The sequence below is a fragment of the Aphelocoma coerulescens genome, chromosome 5, assembly GCF_041296385.1.
Source record: "Aphelocoma coerulescens isolate FSJ_1873_10779 chromosome 5, UR_Acoe_1.0, whole genome shotgun sequence".
NCBI classification, from domain to species: domain Eukaryota; kingdom Metazoa; phylum Chordata; class Aves; order Passeriformes; family Corvidae; genus Aphelocoma; species Aphelocoma coerulescens.
In genome coordinates this window covers 12,916,070-12,939,026 of record NC_091019.1, presented here as the reverse complement: position 1 = coordinate 12,939,026, position 22,957 = coordinate 12,916,070, and the positions used below count along the sequence as shown (strand labels likewise).

Genomic DNA, 22,957 nt, shown 5'->3' with positions numbered 1-22,957 from the left:
GCTGGAGGATTTGAACTTAATGTACTTCACAGTGCCCTGTGCTGGCAGGGGTAAAACCTCACAGGTTGCACCTTAAGGAAATGGACTCAGTGGCAGTTGCAGTCACTTCCAGACTTTTTTCGTAAGGTTTTCGGATTTAGAAATGCATTATGGAAATACCTGGCCTGGCGTATGAGCTTTTTTTATGTTGCTGTGCCTTTTTTTCTTCTTCTCTTTTTTTTTTTTTTTTTTTTTTTTTTGTCTGGCTACTGGTTTGAGAGTTTTCTTTTAGTAGTACCTGGCTGTAGTATTACTTGCACACAAAAGAAAGCACTGTTTCTTGAAATTTTTGCTTCCAGAGCTGATATAAATACCCTTTAAACTTCACCTGAGATTTAGTTTTTATGTTGACTCAATTTTTTTTTTTTTCCCTTGATGAGGGTGAGCTCATAACATGCAAATTGTCTCCTTCTGGTCCTGGTGTGCCAGATGTCCAAAACTTTTTTTTATGCAGTGTATCACTTGCTTGATCTCTTTGGTAATCCAAGTAGCGGTTCCAAGCAGCTGGGGGGGGGGTGGGGAATAAAATGTATTAAAAAAATCACTGTCTGGGTAGAAAAGATGAGTTTCTCTGCTGTTTTCATGGGTTTATGACCGCTCAGAGCCTGTTTAGTGAGCTCCAAGGATGTCTTACTTTTGAAAGATGCTGCAACAAAGCCTGTTCTGTGCATATGGCTTTTGGGGCACTGGTTGTGTTGGTATTTAATCACAGTGCTAATACAGTATTAGGACATTAGCCAGCTCCTTATTCCTAGTAAGCTAAACCTTGATAACTGGAGCACAGATAAAGATCTGGTTACACATTTCAGTGAAATAAAAGCAGTACTGTTTACCTATATGCAGAAGAGGGAGAAACCTCTGCTAATATGGAAACAGAATGAATTCCAAGCCAGCATTAGGTCTTGGGCTCAGTAACAAAATGTTTTTTTTTTTTTAAAAATTGTATTTGTAAAGTGGAGAACTAAGCAGTATTTCTTTTTTAATAGTTTAGATTCACACATTTTTCTCTCTGTCCTTTTTATGAAGGTCAGTTCTCTGTTTTCCTTCTTGGTGTCTCTAAATTGGAGAATACTAAAGCTGTTGGAACTATACATTAAAGAACTGTAATAGTGAAATACATCTTAATATCTGCAGTTGGTCTGCTTTGTGTAGGCACATTGGATGGATGGATTTTGGGTCTTCTGATCAGCAGTTGGATAAAAACTTCCAGTATTCTGACAGTTCCCATTCCCCAGTCCCTGCTCTTGGCAGAGCAGGCACAGTGAGGGAGGAGTGTGGTGCCCAGGGGATCAGTGGTGTAGGCTCAGCTAAAGCAACACCAACTTGACCCAAGATGTTCCTGCAAACTACTTGCCTTCCTAAATTGTTGGTTTCTCTAACAAAGCCAGTTCTAATCAGCACCTTGGGCACTGGGCACTCTGTGAACCCAGAACCAGTAAATCCCTTTTCCCTTTCTGAAATTTACAGGCGGTTTGAGAGTTGGGGCACCAAGGCAGCTTTAGCTCTGTCTTCCTGTAGCTGTAGGAAGAAATGTGATGCCCCTTATCTACTCTGTCCTGAAAACACCACGCTCAAGTAAGCGCCATGTAGTCACACATGGCAGCATTTCAGGATCCCCAAACAGCTGTGGCTGCTCCACATAACCTCATGTCAATATATGGGAATGAACCAGCATCACTGCCTTAAAACTTCCTGGGTCTGTGTAACATACCTGTGATGTTTTTGCACTTACACAGGCTTAACTCTTTAAATGCACTGTTCACGTTGCCTTTCAGGTATGTGTGTTGATGCTTGCCACAGATGCATGATTTCACTAAGAAATTTTGACTCTTCTGTACAGTAAAATGGATGTTAGGACTAGATGACAGGGATTAAAATTAACTTTTTAGAAAAAAATTGGCATTTTCCATTGTCTTGGCACTTTAAAAGTGCTTGCATTCCTACAGTGTCTGCCCCCTTACATGCAGTGAAATACAGGTACATGATAAAATAAATTTTCCAAATGAATGGATGACTAATGAAGAGCATGATGATAACATCTACATATTACAGTGCAGGTCATCCAGTTTGGTTGATGACTGGAAGCAAATGGACATTGTTGCATAAAACCTTCAATAGAGAAGGTGCAACCACCTCTGTTGACAGGACTTACACAGAGAATTTAAACCTTAGGCTTCTGGAGCCAGGCTATGTGATGAACAATTACTATCAAGAAGTGGATTTTTTTGGTATTTCACAGATTCTGGTAAACTTTGCTGTGCTGGAGATGATGAATCATAATTTAATCCTGACTCTATCTCAGCTTGCCTTATGAAAACAGTGATTCATTTGTCATCCCTCCTGTTGTTGGTTAATGGTATTCAATGATATTCTGCCCTCATTTTTTATTTTTTTATTTTTTTTTTTTTTTTTGTTCCTTGATGGGACTGCTTCCTAACATATTACTCCCATGGGTCTTTTTTAAATTTTTTTTTTTCTTTTTCCGGTGGATGTCCCGAAACTAATGTTTCAGGATGTGTTCTATAATTTGACTGTGAGGATTTTTCTGCAGCAGAAATGGATCATGTTTTTGTAACTCTCTTGGCATCTTTATTTGTTGTTTTTTTTTTTTTTATACTTTGTTTTTCTTCATTTTTTGGGAAGTCTGGGCAGAGGGAGGGTAGAAATTGGCCTGCACATTTTCTTCCAAAAATACTGTTTCTACTTTCAGAAACTATGTCTTTTCCAATACCTTCTGGTAACTGTGGGTCCAGTTTACAAGGACAAAAAACATAACACAGATACAAAACTAACACAGTAGCTTTCTTTCTGTTTTTGTCTTTTCATGTAAATTCTCCTTGGAGCAGAGTTTGGTGTTTAAGCTAATCTTCTGGTTTCCCATCACCCTCTGGCTGACTTGTCTGGGTGCGGCTTCTCAGTTCTCCACTGTCATTCAATGGCTGCTTTTTGGTGGTGAATTGGCATTGCTGCAACCAAGGAACCTATCATTTACAACTCAGAACTGCTTTTGGGTTTCTTTGATTTTTTAACTTTGTGGTTCCCATGGATTTCAGTGTGACTGATAACGTTAATGTCCCAATAAAACACAGGAAGAACTGTGTGCTACCTTGTGTTTAAAAAAAAAAAAAATTGTAATGGAGTGTGTTGATTCCTAAAAATGTGTGTGTATGCATATGAAATATTGCCCAGAACGTTTTGTTTCTTTGATCATTGGCAAAGCAATCCTGTCTGTGTTTTCAATGGATTAATCCTTACTACTGATCTGGAAGTCTGATGTCTGCAGATGAGGGCAGCTCTGCCAAATGAATTATTGTGGACTGGAGCCCTCAGGGTCTTGCAGCCCCAGTGCTGGCTGTTTATTCCTCTTGGGTAATTGCCACAGCCCTAGTAACCAGAGGGACACATGCTGGAGAGCAGAGATCTACAGATCCATGCTGGGAAAGATGATCTGAAACATACTCTTGAGAGCTCTTGGCACATATCTGTGAAAACTAACACTGGTGCTGTTCTTTTTCTCCCCCAAAACATAACCTGGAGTGTTTGCTTCAGCACAGCCATAATTTCATATTTTTGCTTCAAAAAACCCTGAACAAATATTAATTTCCTTTCTCACAGAAATCCTGAGGAGTAACAAAAGACAGCCTTGCTGTGGCATCCAGTGTTCTCTGGGGGCACTTTCCAGTGTCTCCAGCTGATGTTTTTGGGCAGCTCTCAGTTAGAAAAGCAGCATTGCTGCTCTTTTTTGCTCTCTGGGTTGGGAGTGATCACAGTAAGGGGACAGACAGGCTGTATCTGGGCATTGGGTGGCTTCAAGGAATCAACACTGGTGGCACTCTTTGTTGCTTGCTCCCTGCTGAGGTCCACCAGAAATGTGATGGCTCCTCCAGGGCCCTCCCAGAGGCATTGGCAGTCCCACGTTGCTGCATCAGTTCACGGCCTATCTCACTGCCCCATCCTTCTGGATTATTCCTATTCTCAGAGTGCCATAAACCAACATTGTTCCCATGATTGCTGACTAAGAGAGTCTTCTTTTTACTGCTTCATATGTTTGTTTTCTTTCATGGTGTATTTACATCTGTAATTATGTCCCCATGCATACAAAGGGAAAGCTGTACTAGAGGAACTGCTGCCAAATGTGGCTCGGTTTTGTTGGTATAGCTGCATATATACCAGGGGTTTTGCTGACAGAGCTCTGTCAGCTAGAGGGTACACTTTTTTTGGTGTTCCTCATGGTCACAGTCGCACCATCCAAGTTTTCTCTGTGACCTGAGGGCGAGGAACAGAGAGGAGGACACAGGGCTGTGAGAAGAAGTGGGATGTTGAAGTTCCCACTGGCAGCTGGGCAGGAGTGGTGCCAGAGTTTCCTCTCCATCATCCCCTCATGGCATCCATCCCTGATCAATGTGTCTGGCCCTGCCATCTCCCTGCTCCTGTGATTTTGGGAATGGAAAATAGGGTATTGCTTGCCCTCCAAATTTGTCTGGCTCAGTGGCTACATTCCTATTGAAAGTAGAAAATCTTGTGCTGATCAAAAGACAACCAGCACTGCCTATTCTGTGATTAACTTTAATATCTACGCTGTTCCAACTTGTGAGCTTGAAATTATAAGTGTCACTATAGGAAAAGAAAGGCAGGAGTTTCAAAGAGCTAAAGATTGTCCTTTTAATTGTTTTCACTGGGACTACTTGATAACATCTTTCTAGCTTAAATAACAGGTGCTTTCTCTTAAGAGGCATGCTTCCTTGCAGGCTGATGTTACCCTTATGGTATACTTTCTTCCTTTGTTCTTGTGATCCTAACCTAGAAAAACATCAGCATAAACTTTCTACTGTTGTTTATATTGTGTTTCTGATCTACTACAACAGAGCTGAAAAATGTTCTTCCTTGTAACCAGTCTAAACAAGAGTCAGGTTTTAATATCTTGTTTATGCATAGCATTAACCCCAAATGACTGTGGCATAATCATCTACAGTTACCTTTGAAGATGTAGACTATATGGAAACTTGGGACTTTGCAGCAGAGCTTTTAGCAGCCCTGTAAAAAAAAGATTTTTAAGTACTTACTGTAATCCATGCACAGAATAATAGAGCTACAGACATTTCTCCTTAAAACCATTTGATTTGAAGGTTTAGAATTATAATTTCTACTGGTGTGGGTACAACAACATTGCTTTAAAATAAAAAAAAATTCTTTATTTTACAGCTCATTCTTCAGAAATTATGGTATTTCTGATGAGTAGTTTGAGTGTATACTGCACAAAAACGCCTGGAAAGCTACGTGTTGTCATTCATTTGAAAAACCTGTGCCTTTGCTTTGCAAAATGAGCATCGAAGGGTTTTAGTGATGCTCACAGGACAGGACTTCTTGTGCAGGAAGGGGAGGGGTGTCACCCCTGTGGCTGCCAGTTTTCGGTTGGGATTTATCTGAAACCTGGGAAGTGCTGTGTCCTTGGGCCCACCAGTAGCTGGGGCAGAGGCCTGAGCCTCCATCCCTGGGATTGCACATGTGGACCCTGGGGCAGCACCCCATGCTTTCCCCATGCCAGCACTGTGTGTTTCTGTGAATGGTGACACGTGCAAGCTGCTGGCTTACAGGGCTGATCTCATTTTACTTGTCCGTGTCTTAGTGCATTCCCACAGTAAAGCTCTGATCAGGAACATCCAGAAACAAACTGGACTATTTTTAAAGCTTCCAGCTTTAAAATGTGTGGAATGTGACTCAGTCTGTGTGGCAGATAAAATCCTACAGATAGGTCATTTTATTTTATGCTTCCTGTGAACATATCTAAAATATTCACTGCCAAGCCTCAGTGTACTCGTGCACATGTTTCCAGCTGTATTTTATCATGGATGCTTGCAGCTGCAGCAGGTTAAATGGGCACAGCAGCCCTGGTTGGAAGGCCTGTGTTTGAAATGTCTCATATAACCACTGCAAAACAAGCTGATAGCGTGCACGGTAACCTTGTAAGTTCATAGGCACAGAGTGTCGCAGTAGGAGCTGTTTTGAATTCCATACTTGGCCCGAAAAGTTATTTTGCAGGAGTTCTGTGGAAGTTGGCTTTTTATAAAAATACAGAAGAGTAATCTGGCTGTTTACAGAGACAGTTGGAGAGGCTTTGTTCAGAGGCAGCTTCCCTTCACTGATGTTTCTGGTAGGACTGTGCATCTTAAGGAATGTGTTGTCTGTCTGTCGCCAGCACTAAACAAGTATTTCAGACCAACGTGCTTTTAAAGTAGTTTTATAAGCAAAGCAAATGAGAGCTTCACTTGTCACCAGAATCACATATAATTTTTTTTCCTTTTATGTCATTTTTAGGAAAACATGCAAAGAAACCAAACCATCAAAAAGCTGTATTTCCTCCAGATAGAAATGTTTACATTTAAAATAGTCTCCACCAAAAAAAAGTGCATCACAGTAGAAACTAAGCTGAAAAACTCAGAAGGTCCTGCAACATGGCCAGTTTTACTTGCAAACTTCATTTTTTTGTGGTGGTATTGATCTGTGAGACAGTTCAGCCAGGGAAAGAGGCAGCAGAAATATTGTGGTTATAACTGATGATGAGGAAGGGCCCAAGTAGATGAGTACTATGATTACCACAGATGTTGCAGAACCCAGTCTTTTGTTTCTGTTGTTGTTTCTAACCTTAACCAAACAATAAATGTATTGTATCCTGCATGCCAAAGTGGAGTCTTAATAAAAGAATTTATTCTTGGTAAACATGGCAGAATTAGGGCTGTATTGAGAATGGAATCAGGATTAGTAGTATTGAAATGCAAGGAATTTAATCTTTTCCCGATCTCCCCAAGGAGCATGTTCTCAAGTATTAGAAGCAGCGCATTAAGGGACTAAGGAAGAACTTAAGTGCTTCAAGTTTGAATTAAATTAGGGTTGTTCTCATTCCAGTGGGACAAATAAGCCAAAAGAGGTTTTTAATTTTTGCAGACAGTACCTCAAGACCTTGCTGACAAGCAATATGCGTGGTGCTGCTGTCAAAAAGTTTTATTATTTTCCTGTAACGACTCATATGTGTCAGCTTTACTGCTGGCTGCTGACAGACTCCATGTGCAGCTGTGAACCAGCTCCATACATCCATCTGACTAGAGATACTTAGTGGAATTGCCCTGACAGTGGAGCTGCTTTTTCCAGTGTTCTCAAAATTGTCTGCAGTAGCAGAGCTTGGGTTTTTTTTCCTGTCAGGAAATATCAGCCAGGACTGGAGACATTAGCTTTCCTGTGTATACATCTGTACATGCACCACTGCTTTAATTTCTGCTTTCTCTCTGCCCCTTTGGCACTGCTTTCCTTTTAGTTGTAACAAGATCTTCACTTTCTTCTTGGGCAGCCACCAGGCATGAGCAGCACTTCTCAGCTTTCCTTATCTGACATTCCTGTTTGCCCTGCTGGAGGCAGAAAGGAGGCAGGGATAACTTCTGACAGTGGAGGGGGCCATCGAAACCGAACCCTTCTTCCCAGAGTGTTTTATGCCCTGGAGCCCTCCAGAGGCTCCTGTAATCCCATGGGAAGCTGTGCGGAAGGCCAAGTTCTTGTATGTGTTTAATGCATCATGCATGGGACCAAAAATGGCAATTCTTGTGCCTAACCCACGGATGCTTCAGTTCTGACTTAAAAGAACTTTTTGTCCAGACTATTTCCTGCTCTCTTGTTCTTTTCCTTTCACTGACCCAAATTTTTATTGGGCTCTGTAGCACTTCAGTGAAGTTTCAAATAAAATGCATTTTATTTTCCGATTGTGCTTCTAGAGGAAGCTCAATAGTCACTTTAAAAAGCATAGTTTGCAGCTTCAGCATCAGTACTCACCTTGATGAAGTTTTTGGCTCTGTGTTTCATCCCTAGAGTGATTTATATGATGGAGTAAAAGGATAAATTATAATATTCTAAGAATTCCAGTACTTTGGCAAACACTGTTAATTTTTCTGCTGCAGGTAAGCAGTTAATGCATTGCCTCTTAAGTCTTGGAGACTGTTACAGGACAGGAAACTTTAATTATAGTCAAGAAAAACTCTGCTGAACTTCTTATCCTTATTGCGTTGTTTCTGGTGACTTATAGTGAAATATCAGTGACTCCTCACCAAAAAATGCATACTTTTCCATCAGCTGCATATACTTACAGCACCATCTTCAGCTCTGTCATCTGTCAACACACTGTTCATGCCAAAAAAAAAAAAAAGAGAAGAAAATAAGTGGTGTTTCCAGCAATCCAGAAACCTTAGTAACCAGAGTCTCCTGTCTTATCCTGCTTTTTTAACCACAAAATGTGAGGTTTTTGGAGAGTATGACCTCTGACACAGTGAGGAGAAATGCTTCACTAGTGAGCAAACGTCTCTACTGAGATGCCACTCCTCAGTTTTTCAGTATGGACAAGATGGGAGTGTGTTGGAAGTTCATGAGGAGAAGATTTTGTACCCAGAAAAAAATAGTCTAGTTTTTGGCTTTGTGGTGTTGGAGAACGGAGGTTTTAAGGCTGGAGAAGGTGTCCTGACTATCCTCCCCAGTGGAAAGGCAGAGGAGGGCCAGGCCAGGCCTGTATGTGTGCAACACCTACTTCCACTCCATGCTAAAAATGCTTTTGTCCCTTTCCCTTTGCCTGCAGCGGCTCCTGCCTTGTCCTCGCTGTTACCAGCACTGCCACACGCTGCTTTTCTTCTTTGGTTGGTTCAGATGCTGCTCTCATCTCTTAGCTTTGCTCTTCCCCCACTTCCTTGCTGGATGGCAACAGCTGAGGCCATAAAACTCTTGTCTCTGTGAGCAGAAAAAAGCACTGAGTCCAAGAGCTTGTGATCACATTCGCTTATCAGTTGTGCCAAGAGTTAACGTTCAGAGATACTTGTGTTTTATGAGCACGACCACAGTCTTGGGGTGAACTAATAGAACAGTGGAGAGGAAGCTGTTTTATAGCTCTTGTGTTGGTCAAAGTCTCTCGTAGCTCCGAGTGAGGCAGCATAATGGGAGTTTATGGTGAGAGAGGAGAGAGTATCTGGCTGCCACTCCCTCAGCCGACGTGTCCACGGTGGGACATTTCACTGACCCTTCCCTGCTCCCCAAGGAGCTGCTCATAATTATTTTGAGAGAAAAGGAAAATACTGTGACTTCCCTGTTATAAAAATAGCTCAAGCAAGTATAAAAGTCAGGTGAAGTAATTGTTTAGCTGTGATTTTAAGTATTTTTTTTTAAATGGGCCCTCACATCCTGAGGTTCATGTATATCAAGCTGTTCAAACCTCATCGTAGCATCTTGCATTGTGTTGCACAGTTGTTCCCTGTCTTTCCCATGGAACTTTTGGATCTGTTGGTCCTTTTTGGACTGACCTAAACCCATTGTGTAGCTCTGCACTCTCAAAGCCGACACCGGTGAGGGGAGTGCTGGGCGTCCCTCGCACCCGCACCAGGGTGGCAAAGCCAGGCTCCCTCTTGCTGGCACATAGTTCTTGGAGGGGTTTGCTCATTAATCCTCAAGGGCTCAAACCTGGGAAGGTGCAGAATGTCCTAAACTCCTTTTGAGTCAATGGGAGGGGAGTTCATGGCACTCAGCTGATTGAAAAGTTAGATCTTCTGAAAGGCGTGGCACACTAAAACATTTGTGCTTTTACCTCACAAAGCCACAAGGCTCTTCAGAAAAGGGCATGAAGCGTACTATAAATGAAGTATTCAGAGGGGAAAACAAAAATTTCCTAACTTATTCTTGGCACCAAGTATTTAATCATGACATTTGGTCTAAGAAAATGTACAAACTCTCAACATTGCCAGTTTATTTTACCCACAAACCCACAACAGACTGATGATGTGCATACAAAGGTTATTTATTTTGAGCTCAGACAGGGAATGTGAGTATTCCAAATGCTTCCTTATATCTCTCCGTGGGATTTCTTTAATAAGTGCATAATATTTTTCTGTATTAGAGGATGGTAAGATAGACATAGTGGGTCTCTTCTCTACTTAAATACACTGGTTATGTTTTCTCTTCTCTGAAGGAAATGCAAGCAGAGAATGAATAGTTTGTGAACAGTATTAAACTGAAAAGCATGACTTCAAAGGCCTTTCTAACAATTTATTCTAAAACTATCATCCAACAGATGATGTTCCAAGTAAAATAACTAATTATGTGGGAAGTTAAGCAAGCATTGATTTAATTTTTGGTTTCTTGGACTGGCAGATAATTCTTTAATAGCAAGAAAAAGAATACATTACTTAAATTTCTGAACTTGTGTCCAGGTAAAGCTTCTTCTGAGGACAAGTTTATACATAACCTGTAACAATTTTCTTGGAAAATGTGAAAGCCACTTGGATATTTTCCGTGGACCTTGGCTGACTCTAATATGCTCCCCATTAGAGATGGAGAACAAGGTTAAAGAAGGATAAGGGAGTGCCGCAATGAAAGTATTTTAGTTGTTTGAAACTTGTGTTAATTTAGAATAGCATTGCTCTTGCAGAATGTAAGGGTATTTATCTGGAGTATCAGGCACAGTTTGACAGTGATCATGTTACTAGGAAAAGCCAGTGGGGCTTAGCAGGCCAAACATCATTACTTTATATCATCAGCACATGACAAGGTAAGACTCCAAACACATAACTTCAGCACTGAACATGTGGAGACGTGGAGATAAAATTCCTTTCTATGCACCGGAGCACCAAACCCTTTCTCATTTTGGCAAGAGTGTTAGGAAAAGGGGGGCTCTCTGTGATTACTTGTTTTCTGGTTTCTTCAGTTCTGGTGTAACTTGTGATGATGTTTCTGCTTAGCTTGTTTTGTGCATTTGCTTGTGGCAAGTGATTGTGCCAATACTAAATTGCTTGGGGTCAGCTGCACTCTTGGCCCTAACTTGTGCAACAGCATTAAAAAATCAATCAAACAGCATTGACTCTTGGCTGCAGGTTTTCATGAGTTCTTAAGACCAAAATGTCACTTGCTGATACATAAATTCTGCTTGGGGAAAGAATCTGGACATTTGGGGTTTCTTCATCAGTAATCTAGGACTGAAAAAAAAAGGAAATTAAAGAAATGCTCAGGCTCTCAGTGAAGCTGTTTTTTCTTGAAGCAGTAGGCTTGAGTTAGCGGGGTTTTTGTAACAGTATTTGTGAGTGCAAGTCATGACAGCACGAGTATGTTATGTTTGTTTGTAACACGTGGGTGTCACTACTGACTTTCTGTGCCTGCTTGTCTAGTCACTGTATGCTGGGTTTTTATGTTCATATTGTATGTGCAGTTTGTGTGTTTAATTTTATCATGCAGAACCTGCTCTAATGTGACCTGCATTTGTCTTTTCTAGGGGTAATATGTATGGAAGTACTTGCTGTTGCTGATCACCTGTACCCCGGCACAAGAGCTCCAGCTTAATCCTCTCCAAACTCTTCTCTTAGAACATGGGGGAAAATGATGATGAAAAATACAATCAAGCTGGCCAGATATTTGAAAACTTTGTACAAGCATCAACATGCAAAGGCACCATTCAGGCCTTCAATATTCTCACTCGCCAACTTGAATTAGACCCTTTGGACAATAGAAACTTTTACACCAAACTGAAATCGAGAGTGACCACGTGGAAGGCCAAAGCTTTGTGGAACAAGCTTGATAAAAGAGCAAGTCACAAAGAATATAAACGTGGAAAGTCTTGTATGAACACTAAGGTAAGTGGAGTTCAGTTTTGGATTTCATAGCTTGGAAACTTTTAGCTTGTTTTTCTGCAGAAGCAAGGTTTCTACCATCACATACAGTGTCTCTGTTCATGTAGCCCTTCCTTTTATATGCTGAAACTGGTTATCAACTGATTTGGTCGAATTTTAAGGTATTTTTTTTCTGAAAGTTCTGTGGAAACACACTATATAAAAGAGTGGGCCTTAAAGCATCCTGCTTTCCGGTCTGTCTCAGATATTCTGTCCTTTTTATACATCATCACCAAACAGGCATGAGATGCAAACTTCTGAAGAAGTAGGCTGCATTCATTCCAGGCTCTCAAGAACTACTTACTTTATTAAACAGGGCTTTGCAAGGTACTAGCTGTGACATATTCAGCAGGCTCCTCAGCTTTGTGCGTGCTGTAAGGGATCGGGCCTGGCCAAATGTCTTCCAGCAGCGGTTCCTAAGCTGCTCTCTGGAAGTGCTGCTTGGAGGTGTGGGGATTTGTCTTTGTTGCCTGGCATTGGTTCTAGTTGCTAAACAGCAGCAAAAGAAAATCCTGCACTATTGATGGATTGAAGTCCTTTCCTGGCAGTGCTTTTTGCAAGCAGAATGTGGCTGATTGCTCTGTGGTAGTTAGTGAAGGAGGCTTGGTTGTGGAGAGGACAGGAAATTCTCTTCTTTTTACAGAGAATGCCATACATGTTTTGATAGAGAGCACTTCTGAACACTGGTATAAATCTTGCTGACAAAACTGTACTAAATACTCTACTTCCTGCCAGTTGTTTCATCTGGCTATTATAGAGTATTTCTACTAGCTTTGTCCCAAGAGCAATTCACTTATTTACTGCCAAGTGATGGCTAAATGTTACCCAAGAAGGGTAACTTTGTAAGAAGCTACTCAACGGTATAGAGATAGAACAGAGAGGAGGGACATACTGAGGGATAACTAGACACCAAAATGTGGAGGACTTTTTAATTAAAACTGTCACTGAAGTGTTCTTTCATGGACTCAGTAGATAGGCAGTTTTGAAGGTCTCTTTCTTCTGGTTTGCATCATTGACCGAAACTTCTCAAAAGCACGAGGGAGAAGGACACCAAATTACCTTCAGTACATGTAGAGTCCTCTGCTTTTATTCATTTTTCATAAGCTCCCGATGATTATTAATGTTTTCTAAGGTCATAAGGGTTCTTAATATAGTTTTGTTTAGTAAAGGAGTATCACTGCAGCTATCTGCGCTGTTTTCCTGGCAGGCTCTGTTTTTCTCCTTTCCTTTTTCCCTTCATTTCCCTTTTTGACCTGTGCTTCCTTCCTCCCTTTTTGTTCTTTGGAAAAGTCCTTGAACATATGTCATGGAGCATCTTTGTGATGAAAACAGACAGGAAAGGGAAGGAATGAGAAAGTGTCTGATGATCAACCAATTATAGGAAATATTCCACATGTACCTCGCCATACACGTACAGCCCCAGGTCCAAATTTCCATGTTGGTGAGTTTGAGGAAGTATTTGCAAAGCAAAAAAGCAGTTTTAAGACCCATGTGAAATATAAAATCTAAGTCTTCTCTCAGGGTGACATTACGAAGCCAAGGCTTTGTTCTGTAAACTTTCTGAGCAAAGTGATTAATTTTTATATTGTGAGAAGTCTTGTGGAAATGGGTTGGTACATAAAATGTATAGCCTGTGTAATGCTTTACAAGGTTGCCAAGAAGAAGGCTAATCAACACCTTCCACAGTGTTGAAAGTATGGTATTACTGCCCCTTGAGATTGAAGATTTATTTTTAGTGGCATGGTGTAATGAGTATTTGCAGAAATTAATGGACATTTCAATGATGCACACAAGACCAACTTGTAAATGGATATAGAATGTCTGTATGTGAAGAGTGTGGGTATAGATATTCCATGAAAAACTTGGAGATGTTCATCATGAACCTGGACCGTGCCCAGACCTGCACTTCACTGTGTCATCGCTGATTTAACGAGAGAAACATGAATCTTCAGATTGCTGGGAAGGAGAGCAGCAACCACAGTCTGCGGGCTCGGTGGGGATATCTACCAAACATTCCTCGGGTGTGAATCACAGGCTGCTGCAAAGCCTATCTGTGCCTTTCTCTGGGGAGAGGAGGCCTGATGTGCTGGGAGAGGAGTGTGGACCCCCTGATCATTGCGGTGGTGGGTTCTGACAGCCTCTCTTACAGATAAGGGATTCTCAGAAATGCTGGCACCCCAGCCAGTGCAGAGGGATTAGGCTGCAGCATGCATAGCACCCTTTCTCTCCAGTGCAGCTGGTGATTTTAGCTCTGTCTTACCTGTGTGCTGTGCTAGGTGCTGTTTTCAGCCGTGAAACAGGAGTTCACAGCTAAATCTTGGCGGTGGTGCCCAGCGCTCACCTCTGTGGGACTGCCTGGGGACTGCTTGAAGTAGATCAGCCCAGAGTAAAAATCCTACTTGTTAAAGCAGGATCACAATTTGAGCAATGAGCTAAGTGGATTTTTGCAACTGCAGCTCTGTAAACAGAGCCAAGGTTGCTAGTAGGCATCATTTAAAAAAAAAAAATACATGACTTGAAGGCTTTAAATGAGGTTGTGGCCTTGGACGTTCAAGCTGAGCCTGCAGCTCATGGTTCCTAGATATGGCTTTGCAATCTTCCTAATCTTTGGAGGAGATATGGGAGATATAATGTAATTGGGTTCTAAATTACTCAGAGGAGGTTTTTGGTTGGGTTTTTTTGGTTGTTGTTTTGGTTTATTTTTTTAAACAAAATGAAAATCTGCTGCTTCATCCCAAAACTGTTTGGGTTTTTTTTTTTTTTGTTTGCATGGTATTTAAGAGCTGAATGCTGTACTTGTTGATTTTTGTGCTTATAAACTCTTCAGCCACACTTAAGTTACTCATTGCAGTATACACAAGTTTTATACATACAGAACGTTCCACTCTGGCTAAATAACAATAATCCTGTGTCTTAACTGCTCTTGAAGAACATTGCCAAATATGGCTCTCAAAGTTTCTACAATGATACAATTTTAAGCTGGATGAATAAAACCAGTTGAGCAATTTTCAAGAAGTTCAAACCCACTGTTCTTTCAGAGTTGTCTTACTGGGGGCATTATTTTGCCTTGAATTCTTTGTAGAAGAAAAAAAAAACCACAAACACCCCAAAATAAAACCAGAGTCCTGTAAAAAGACATGCACAGAATTGGGGCAGAAATGAAATTTCTGAAACTGTAGGAGTCCACCTGAGTGTTAAATCTGTACAAAGCATGAACTTCCTTCACTCTTGAGCTTGTAAGCTGGGAATGAGTCCTGTTCAAAATTTGTTTTTGGAGCTGGCACTTACCCAGTTCACCAGCATTAGAGAGAAACAGAAGTTTGTACTAATCAGGCAAAAGTGTAGATACCACACTGTGCTTTTTGCAAATATGTCCAGAAAAAGCACAAATTTTTTATGCTGACAAAATTTCTCTCTGGTTTTCATCTTCTACTAATTAATGCAGAGGAGCACAGTTGGACTCTGAAGTGGACAAGGTTTAATGCATGTTGTTCCCTATGCTAGCAGTTTGAATGTCAGTCTGAATTTCTGAACATGCAAAACATGATGCAATGATGACCAAGAATTCATCCAGCTAGTGTTAGTATATTCATTAGCCTTTTAAAGACATCTGCCAGTGTTACCTCTCTGTATGGAGCAGATTCATTACTTGCACTTGATTTACGTTTCCTTTCAGTTTACCTGTGTAAATGATACCAATATGTGCATGCACATATAAATGAGACTCTGATGTTTGGAGATAGGTATAAATATGAATCAGGGGGTAGGACCTGGCTCATGCTGTGCACCCGAAATTCTGTCACTCCCATGCTTCAAGAGAGCAGAGATTTCTGCACATGGAAACATCCCAGGCTTACTCTGAGAGGAGGTGTTGGTTCTCTAAAGCATGCAAATATGTAGTGTTGCCTTCCCCTTCAAAGGTGCATGCTGTTTTTGCAAAACACATGCTTACACCGGAGAACTAAGGAAACTTTGCTTAATTATCAGCTGCCTTGGTAGACTCTGGCATTTCTCTCTGGATGGGCAAGTTTTGGATCAGTGGAGGAAGGACAAATTCCTAGGCACAGCTTTGGTCTTCTGAGCATTGTCTGTATTTTAGACCTCACCTTGGGCACAGTTTCTGGGCAGGGGACTTGTACAGTCTGAGCTGCTGTTTCAAGGCTGAACAATATTAGCATAAAGCAAGGAAATAAAATTAAGCTGAGAAGTTTTAAAAGCTGTGCATTTAAAAATATACATATATGCATTTGTAGGTATATGTGTATATGGAATATATGTCATATATGTATATGGTATGGAATCATACAAAATCCTGAAAAACAAATTCAATGATCTTGAAGTCTATCATAGAATCATTAAGGTTGGGAAAGGCCTCTAGGATTGAGTCCAACTGGTTAACCCAGCACCACTTGTATTCACCACTAAACCAGGTCCCCAAATGCCTCTCTTGTTTTACCCACTCCTGAACTTGACCTTTCAAATCTAATATTTTACAATAGATGAATTTTCCTTCCAAAAGCTCCTGTTGGGAGACTTTTTGCAAGAGAATGACTCTAAAATGATTTTTAACCGTGTTTCCAGGACTTACATAAGAATGGAGTGGCTCTTTTTGGCACTGTCATGTGCTGTCAGTCTGACCGGGACTTGGTGGCATCGGTGTCCCTGCTGCACAGAGGGCTCCACGGTGATGCTTTAGCCAACGCAGCACTACAGAGAGCTTGCGGTTTCAGGGGACTTGGGCCAGGGTGAGTCAGCAGAGGAGGAGCCCTGGGTCAGAATTGGGGTTGGAGGTTTTGTGACTGAACCTGAGCCATGTCTCCCCGTCCTAACCACACTGGTGTACCCGTGAGGGATAAAAATGGGGGATGGTCTTTATCTGCAAACCCCTTCCGCTCCTTTTCACATTGTCTCCATTTCTAAAGATGGCCAAATGAATGCCTTGGGAGTTAACAAACCTACTTTGCTGGTGCTCTCCTTCCCACAGAGCTGAGAAAGGGAAAGGAGCTCCTGGTCTGTGCCGGGTGCTGCCGTGTTCTGTAGCCGCAGGGTGATCGCAGGACGAGCAGTGGGTGCCAGGTCTCTCTCCTTGTTGTGAGGTAGAAACTGGCTTCCTACCAGTCCTCACTTGTTTACAAACATCCTATTCTGCAGCCTTGCCCCTCGTGGTAAATCAGGGAGGTTGTTTTCCACAAGTCTTCCTCTCCCCACCTTCCTCTGTCGTGCTAAACAAATACTTGTCTCTTAATTAAGCAAATCATCCAGCGTGTATAAACCTGCGGGTAAGGTGGCCACATTTCCTCTCCAAGGGCTGACACTTGTTGATCCTTCAGAGGCAACTGAGATTTTCAGCCAGGTTTCTCCAGTGCTGCACATACCAGTACAGAAGCCACTGAGTTTGAGTGTTCAGCTGACCTGACTGATTGCATTCCTCAAGACAAACATTTGGTTTTTAATTGAGTAATTGAATTGTAAGATGAAAGAAAGGAAAGCCAGTTATGCTTCAATGGAAAAATATCCATATTATAATGAAAACTTTAACCTCTTTACTCCATAAAGAGTAAACCCATCCCTTTTTCTAGATGTACTAATTTCTTCAAAATAATTATTGGAATGGGGAGATTTCCGAACCTGACAATCAGGGTTTATAATGAGCACACCAAACTCGTTGCAGATTTATTAGATAGTGTTGCTAGCTTGCTTATCTTTATAGAAAGGCATTCTCTGTGAAGTTCACAAGACTTGCACTAGTCAGCTAGAAGATGACTGCCAAGTTTAGGAAGCTGAGTGAATGAAAGGTTGTGGCTTTTTACAAAGAGACACTCAGCTGCTTTTTTTTTTGTGTGTGTGTATTGTTAGTTTTTTTTAAAAAAACGAAACAAACAGTGCTTGAATATTAGAATCCAGAAGCTGTTAAGGATTTTGGGAATATTAAAGGCCACATGTTCTACTGACTTTTTAAGTGGCACCTAGGTGTGTTTGGTGTACTTGAAATACAAGCTGTTTATCTTGATATTGGTGCTTCTTTGTTTTTGCCTTTTAGGATAGGGCTTCTAAAGCATTGCACTGGATTTCCATTGTAGATTTCTTTTAAAGGATTTTAATAAGCAACTTCTATTTCAAAGCTGGAGAAAATATGGGACTAATGAGGATGAGTGGCAAGGAAGATTTGCTTGAGTGGAGAAGCAGTAAATTACATATGAACATGCAGGGAAACCACAGCTGTTGAACACTGCATTCGTGTTCATTTCTCGAAGGATTTTTAGAGAGGGGATAGGGAGAAGCTGGGGTGATGACAGGACACACAGCAGACAGTTCTTTGAAAACAAAACAAAGTATTTGACTCTTTGTGATGTGTTTTAAACTGAGATTGGGCCAAATTACATCAGCAAAAGCAAATGTTTGGCATGTGCTTTGGTAATGAAATCACTTTATTTTCATTATCTTGGAGACACTTCCACAAACACACAGTTTTTTCAGCTTTATCAGTCATGAAAAGCAATGAAGCCTGGCCAAAGCAGAGTAATCAGACAGTCTAGATAAGACTTTTTAGGCATTTGGAATGTAAATTTTTTTTTGGCTTGGAAGGTAACAGTAGCTTAACATCTGTATTTTAACAGAACTGTGCTGTTTCTCTGTCCCTCACTTAATGGCTTTGCTAGTAATCGAGAGAAGGGAACTGTCCCACCCTGACCTGATTTCCTAGATATTTTATAAAGATTCCCACAGGGAGTGACATGCAGTTACTTTCACACAAACCACCACTATTGTCACCGCAAGTGGCTTAATTAGGTCTGAATGAAACAAAAGGCTATGACAGGGTGTGTTCCCCTGACCCTGGCTTTGTAGGGCTTTGGGGTTTGGTTCTTTGAGGCAGCTGGGCCGTGTCCATCCACCAGGCAGGCTGGTGTGGGGGGCAGGGGGAGATCCAGGGCGGGATGCTTTACTCGGGTCAGGTCTTTCTCCTGCCTTCCAAGAGACCCATGTGGATGTTACAGGGTCGGTGCCAGATGTGGTCGTTAGGGGTTTGTTGTTAGCTACACTTCCAGCTTCGCTCTGGTAATGTTTGTGTACTGATAAGTGAGGAAATACATAACTTTTGCTACCAAGAAGTGATTAAACACTTGGCTGCTAAACCCCAGATTTCAGACAATAAGGCAATTTCCTGTCTCCTGCAGCTGAGGTCCTTCCCGAGGTTCCCATGTCTGCCCTGAGAACAGGGGGTTTTGGGATGTGGTTGCTCTCTTTCTGCTGACAAATGTAATTCTACATTATCTGCCGTTTAGCTCTTAGTGCAGATAGCTTTTAATACACTTTTCATAGAATGTAAAATACCACAGTTCTAAGATGCTGTATAAGAACAGAAAATACATATTATCTTAAGCAAACAAGATATTTCTATTTGTGCTTTCTCTCTAAAAAGCCATAACAGTGATGGCGTTCATGGTGAAAAAAGAATTGTAGCTGGTGTATGTTGAAAAGAAAAAGTAGAAATTCCTTTTTAATGCACCTGAAATTAGTTTAATTTGCTTTACTTTCTTTGCTATACTGTTTAAAGGTGGAATTTTTTTGTCAGACAGTTCTTGAAATTCCCACCTTCCCTAACAAATCTTCACTTACACACAAAATTTGTTTGTGTCTACAAACACCCAGGTTTCTGCAAACTTTTTGTCATCTCTGGGATATGTGTGTCTTAACCTGAGAAAAACGATGAAATTGTTAAAACCTCCTAGAAGATTATGAACCTTCCAACAGAGGCATGTAATACCTGGAGAAGATTTGGAATATGCTGCAGAAAATGATCTGGTGCTTGTAAGGACCCACAAATCCAGCCACCTTCTTGGTGCAGGTGAAACTCCAGCTAAAATATTCTGGCAGATAAACTGGAGCAAGTCCAGAGCAGAGCAGCAGGAATGGTCAGAGCTTTGGAGAATGTGACCTCCAGGAGAGGCTTCAATACCTTCACCTAATCTAGGTTAGGGAAGGCCCCAAGGGGAGCACCATGGAGTTACATGGAGCACAACCAGAACTGCTGTGGCATTTCACCTTCTGTCTCTTGTAGTCTTGCTGACGCTGATAGATCAAGTTCTGATCAGCTTTCCAAAGTTTGCGTTTTGCCCTGGACATTTGCTAGTCCTGAAGAACAGCTCGTGTTCTTCCAAGGGTGTGCTGTTTCTACTTGACAAACCAACCCAGAGATACTGCCTGACTTGTCTTGCATCACTCTCTGGGTTTGTTCATCTGACTGAGATACTGTCTGAGCAGGAACCATGTGGTTCTGCCACGCTGTGAGTTGGCCTTGTGTTGTTTCATTCTCCTGCCCCTTTGAAAGATTTATGAGAGCAGCTCTGAAAGGACCTGTGCAACAGCAAGTGCTCCTTCCTCCCAGTCCTGTCCCAGCTGCACTCTGCCATCCTTGCAGGATTTACAATTCAGATAAAACAACTGCTCCGGGGTGAATTGCTACTCAGATTAGAAAACAGTTGCAGGAGATGGCGCTGAGCTTCCTGCCAAGGCCTGCACACCCAGAGCAGTAATAACAAGCACATCAGCAAGGGCTCAGTGGAAGGCAAAGGCATTTCTCTCAGGTTTCTTCTCCCCCACTTTTTCTCTTATTTGTGCTTTAGCAAGGTAGGAAATGATGGCATAGAGTAGGAAGCCATTCCTGGCTGCTGGGGCTGCTGCAGGGTCTGCTCCCTGCTTGGCCAGCCATGGTTCTGCACGTCCTGCCTGGCTGGAGGCACCTGGGGTAGGAAGTTCACTGCCTGCCAGCCCAGATACAGCCCTGATAGTGGCAGAACAAGCACAGCCGGTGTTGTTGAGGCAGGTGCCTCCATCTGAATTTCTGCCTGCCTGGAATGTGAAAACAGACTCATTAATACGTGTAAATAAACGCTGGTCTTCTCTGTATGTTTATCTCCCTTCTATTGTGTTGGATGTTTGTGTAAAAGAGACGATTACACCTCATGATGTGTAATTTGCTGCCAAATTTTGTCCTCAGCTCTCTGCCTGTCTTTTTGGAGCATGCTTCTTTTTATGTTTTTTCACCATTTTATATTTAATTTTATTTTTTCAAGTCTCTTTCCCTCAGTAATAAGGGTATTATGTACCACCTTTGTTTTCAGCCAGGAAAGGTTTTGGAAATAAGAACTAGAGGTGCTGAAATTTAACTTTCACTGTGTGACATGCTGCCAGCAGCCTGGTTTGTGGGTTCTGTGAGTGCTGTTGACTTTCCCCGCTATCAGAAACCTTCGTAAAAAATGTTATGCTAAAGGTAAATATTTTTAATTCTGGTTGTTTGAAAAATTCAAGTCCATCTTGCTTGCTGGCACTGCTGGATGCTATGTTACTAAGAAGTGCCAGTTGGTAATTCATAGTGTTCTCAAGTTGTATGAAAAACTGTAAAAAGTAAAGGTATTGTGTACCCATGGTAAATTGGTTTGTGCAAGCGACCAGTTAAACTGGAAAAAAAAGCCAGATTATCACTCTTTCTGGAGCTGTATTTAGATTTCCTAGTTAAGTGTCTGTGAGTCCTAGCAGTGGAAATGCACTGACTTTGATGGCTGCATGATGAGCTGGAAAAAAAAAAAGACCCCAGGAGCCCAGAATTGCTGCCTTCTTGTACAGTATTGCATTTTGAGCTCACCTATAGCTGATTTACACTGTTGTACAGTCATTCTGCTTAGGAGCCCTAGGAATGATGAGATTAAATGATTAAGATCTTTAAAAATAAATATAATTTAAAAATCTGGATTCTGACTCAGACCTGATGTCTAGTTCTATATGAGCTCATTTACCCAGGACTGGCTTCTAAAAGCCACGTCTTAAATGGGTGTTGGTTAATGATTCATTGAATAGGAGAATGTATTTTAGATCATATTTTAAAATATTCTGTGAAATACCCTCAAAGTAACTTGACTCCCCACTCACTTGAAAAAGCCAATTTCCAACTGGAAGCTCAGCTCATGTATTAGGTTTGGCTAAAATTTCCAGGGCCAGGCTGGAGCAACGGGGGTGTATTTTTAAAGTGTGTTACCAACCTCTTGCTGTAGCAAAGCCATGGTTGTTGACCAACCTGCCTGCATGCTTTAGATGCCATAGAGCATGAGAAATCCTTTCCTCTGGGTACATAGACAAGTCCTTTGCTGGCTGGCCAGCCCCTGCCCCTGAAAACCATGCAGAGGATTAACCATTTTCTCTCAGTCACTACTCACAAAGCTCCCAAGACTCAAGGGAGTCTGCTGTGCTCAGAGGTGAGGCTCTTGATGCCTTTATTCCTTTATCTCTCTTCATCACTTCATCGTTTCTGGATGGATTCTTGTGTTTCATGGTTTTGTTTTGGGCTTTTTACACTAAGTTTTTAAGTATAGCCTTGGAGCACAATCTCAGCGTGACAGGCGTAAGCCTACAAAAAACAGGCCAGGTACTTACATGCTGCCAACCATGTTCATGGCTGGGATAGTCAGGCAACATTCTTTCTGCAAGGTTTATCTTGTTTTCATTGTGATTGTTTAAGCAACTGGCCAAAAAAAGAAAAGAAAGCAATCTCTTCTGGGTTTTGGGTGTGGGCTTTTTTTTTTTTTTCCTTCCTTGTGTTTTGGTTACAATGAAAGGCAGGTAAGAAAACAGCAAACACACTTAATTCCAAAGGATGTTAGAGGGCTTATTTTGTGTTTTATTTAAGGAGATTTTGGGGTTGAAGCAGTTGCCTGGTTTCTGGTGGATATGTTTACTGAAATTAGTAGAACATTTCTTGTTAGTAAGGTCTAGGTTTTTTGGATAACTGTAACTGGTGCAAGGGAACAGAAAGTTTCTGGGAATACTTTCCTGTGTTACGACTATCAGTTGCAATTTTTTAAAGATGTATTTTTGGAAATTGTTCTAAAAGATCTGGGATCAAGTTACTATATTTAAATACAACCACTGCCACCTGAGAGAGCTCTTCAGAAAACCTCCAAAGTCCTGACAGCTCTGCTGCATCATGGAAGGTACTCTTGACCTTCCAACACCCGAAGTGCACACAGCCCCTCTTTAATGTGTGACATAGCAGAATATAAGTTTCGGATGTCTTTCATACCACTGTTTTAATTTCAAACTATGGAAAGGGTTTTTTTTTAATACACAGATCTAATATTAGTACCTATATCCATGTGACAGAGAGGATGGATGGACAAGCGTGTCCAAATACATCCAGGAAAAATGAAGGCACATGCTTTTTTCCATGCAGAAGCTTATCTTCCAAA

The 22,957-nt window shown here is 41.4% G+C and overlaps 1 protein-coding gene across 4 annotated transcripts in view; it reads left to right on the top strand.

Moving 5' to 3' along the window:
• MICAL2 (microtubule associated monooxygenase, calponin and LIM domain containing 2) overlaps nt 1-22,957 on the top strand; it is a 118,644-nt gene that overhangs the window by 11,199 nt on the left and 84,488 nt on the right. For all 4 annotated transcript variants that reach the window (XM_069016601.1, XM_069016600.1, XM_069016602.1 and 1 more), the window contains exon 2: nt 11,324-11,681. In XM_069016601.1, the coding sequence (XP_068872702.1) occupies nt 11,418-11,681 (264 nt within the window). In that variant the 5' untranslated portion in view covers nt 11,324-11,417. The remainder of the gene's footprint in view (nt 1-11,323; nt 11,682-22,957) is intronic.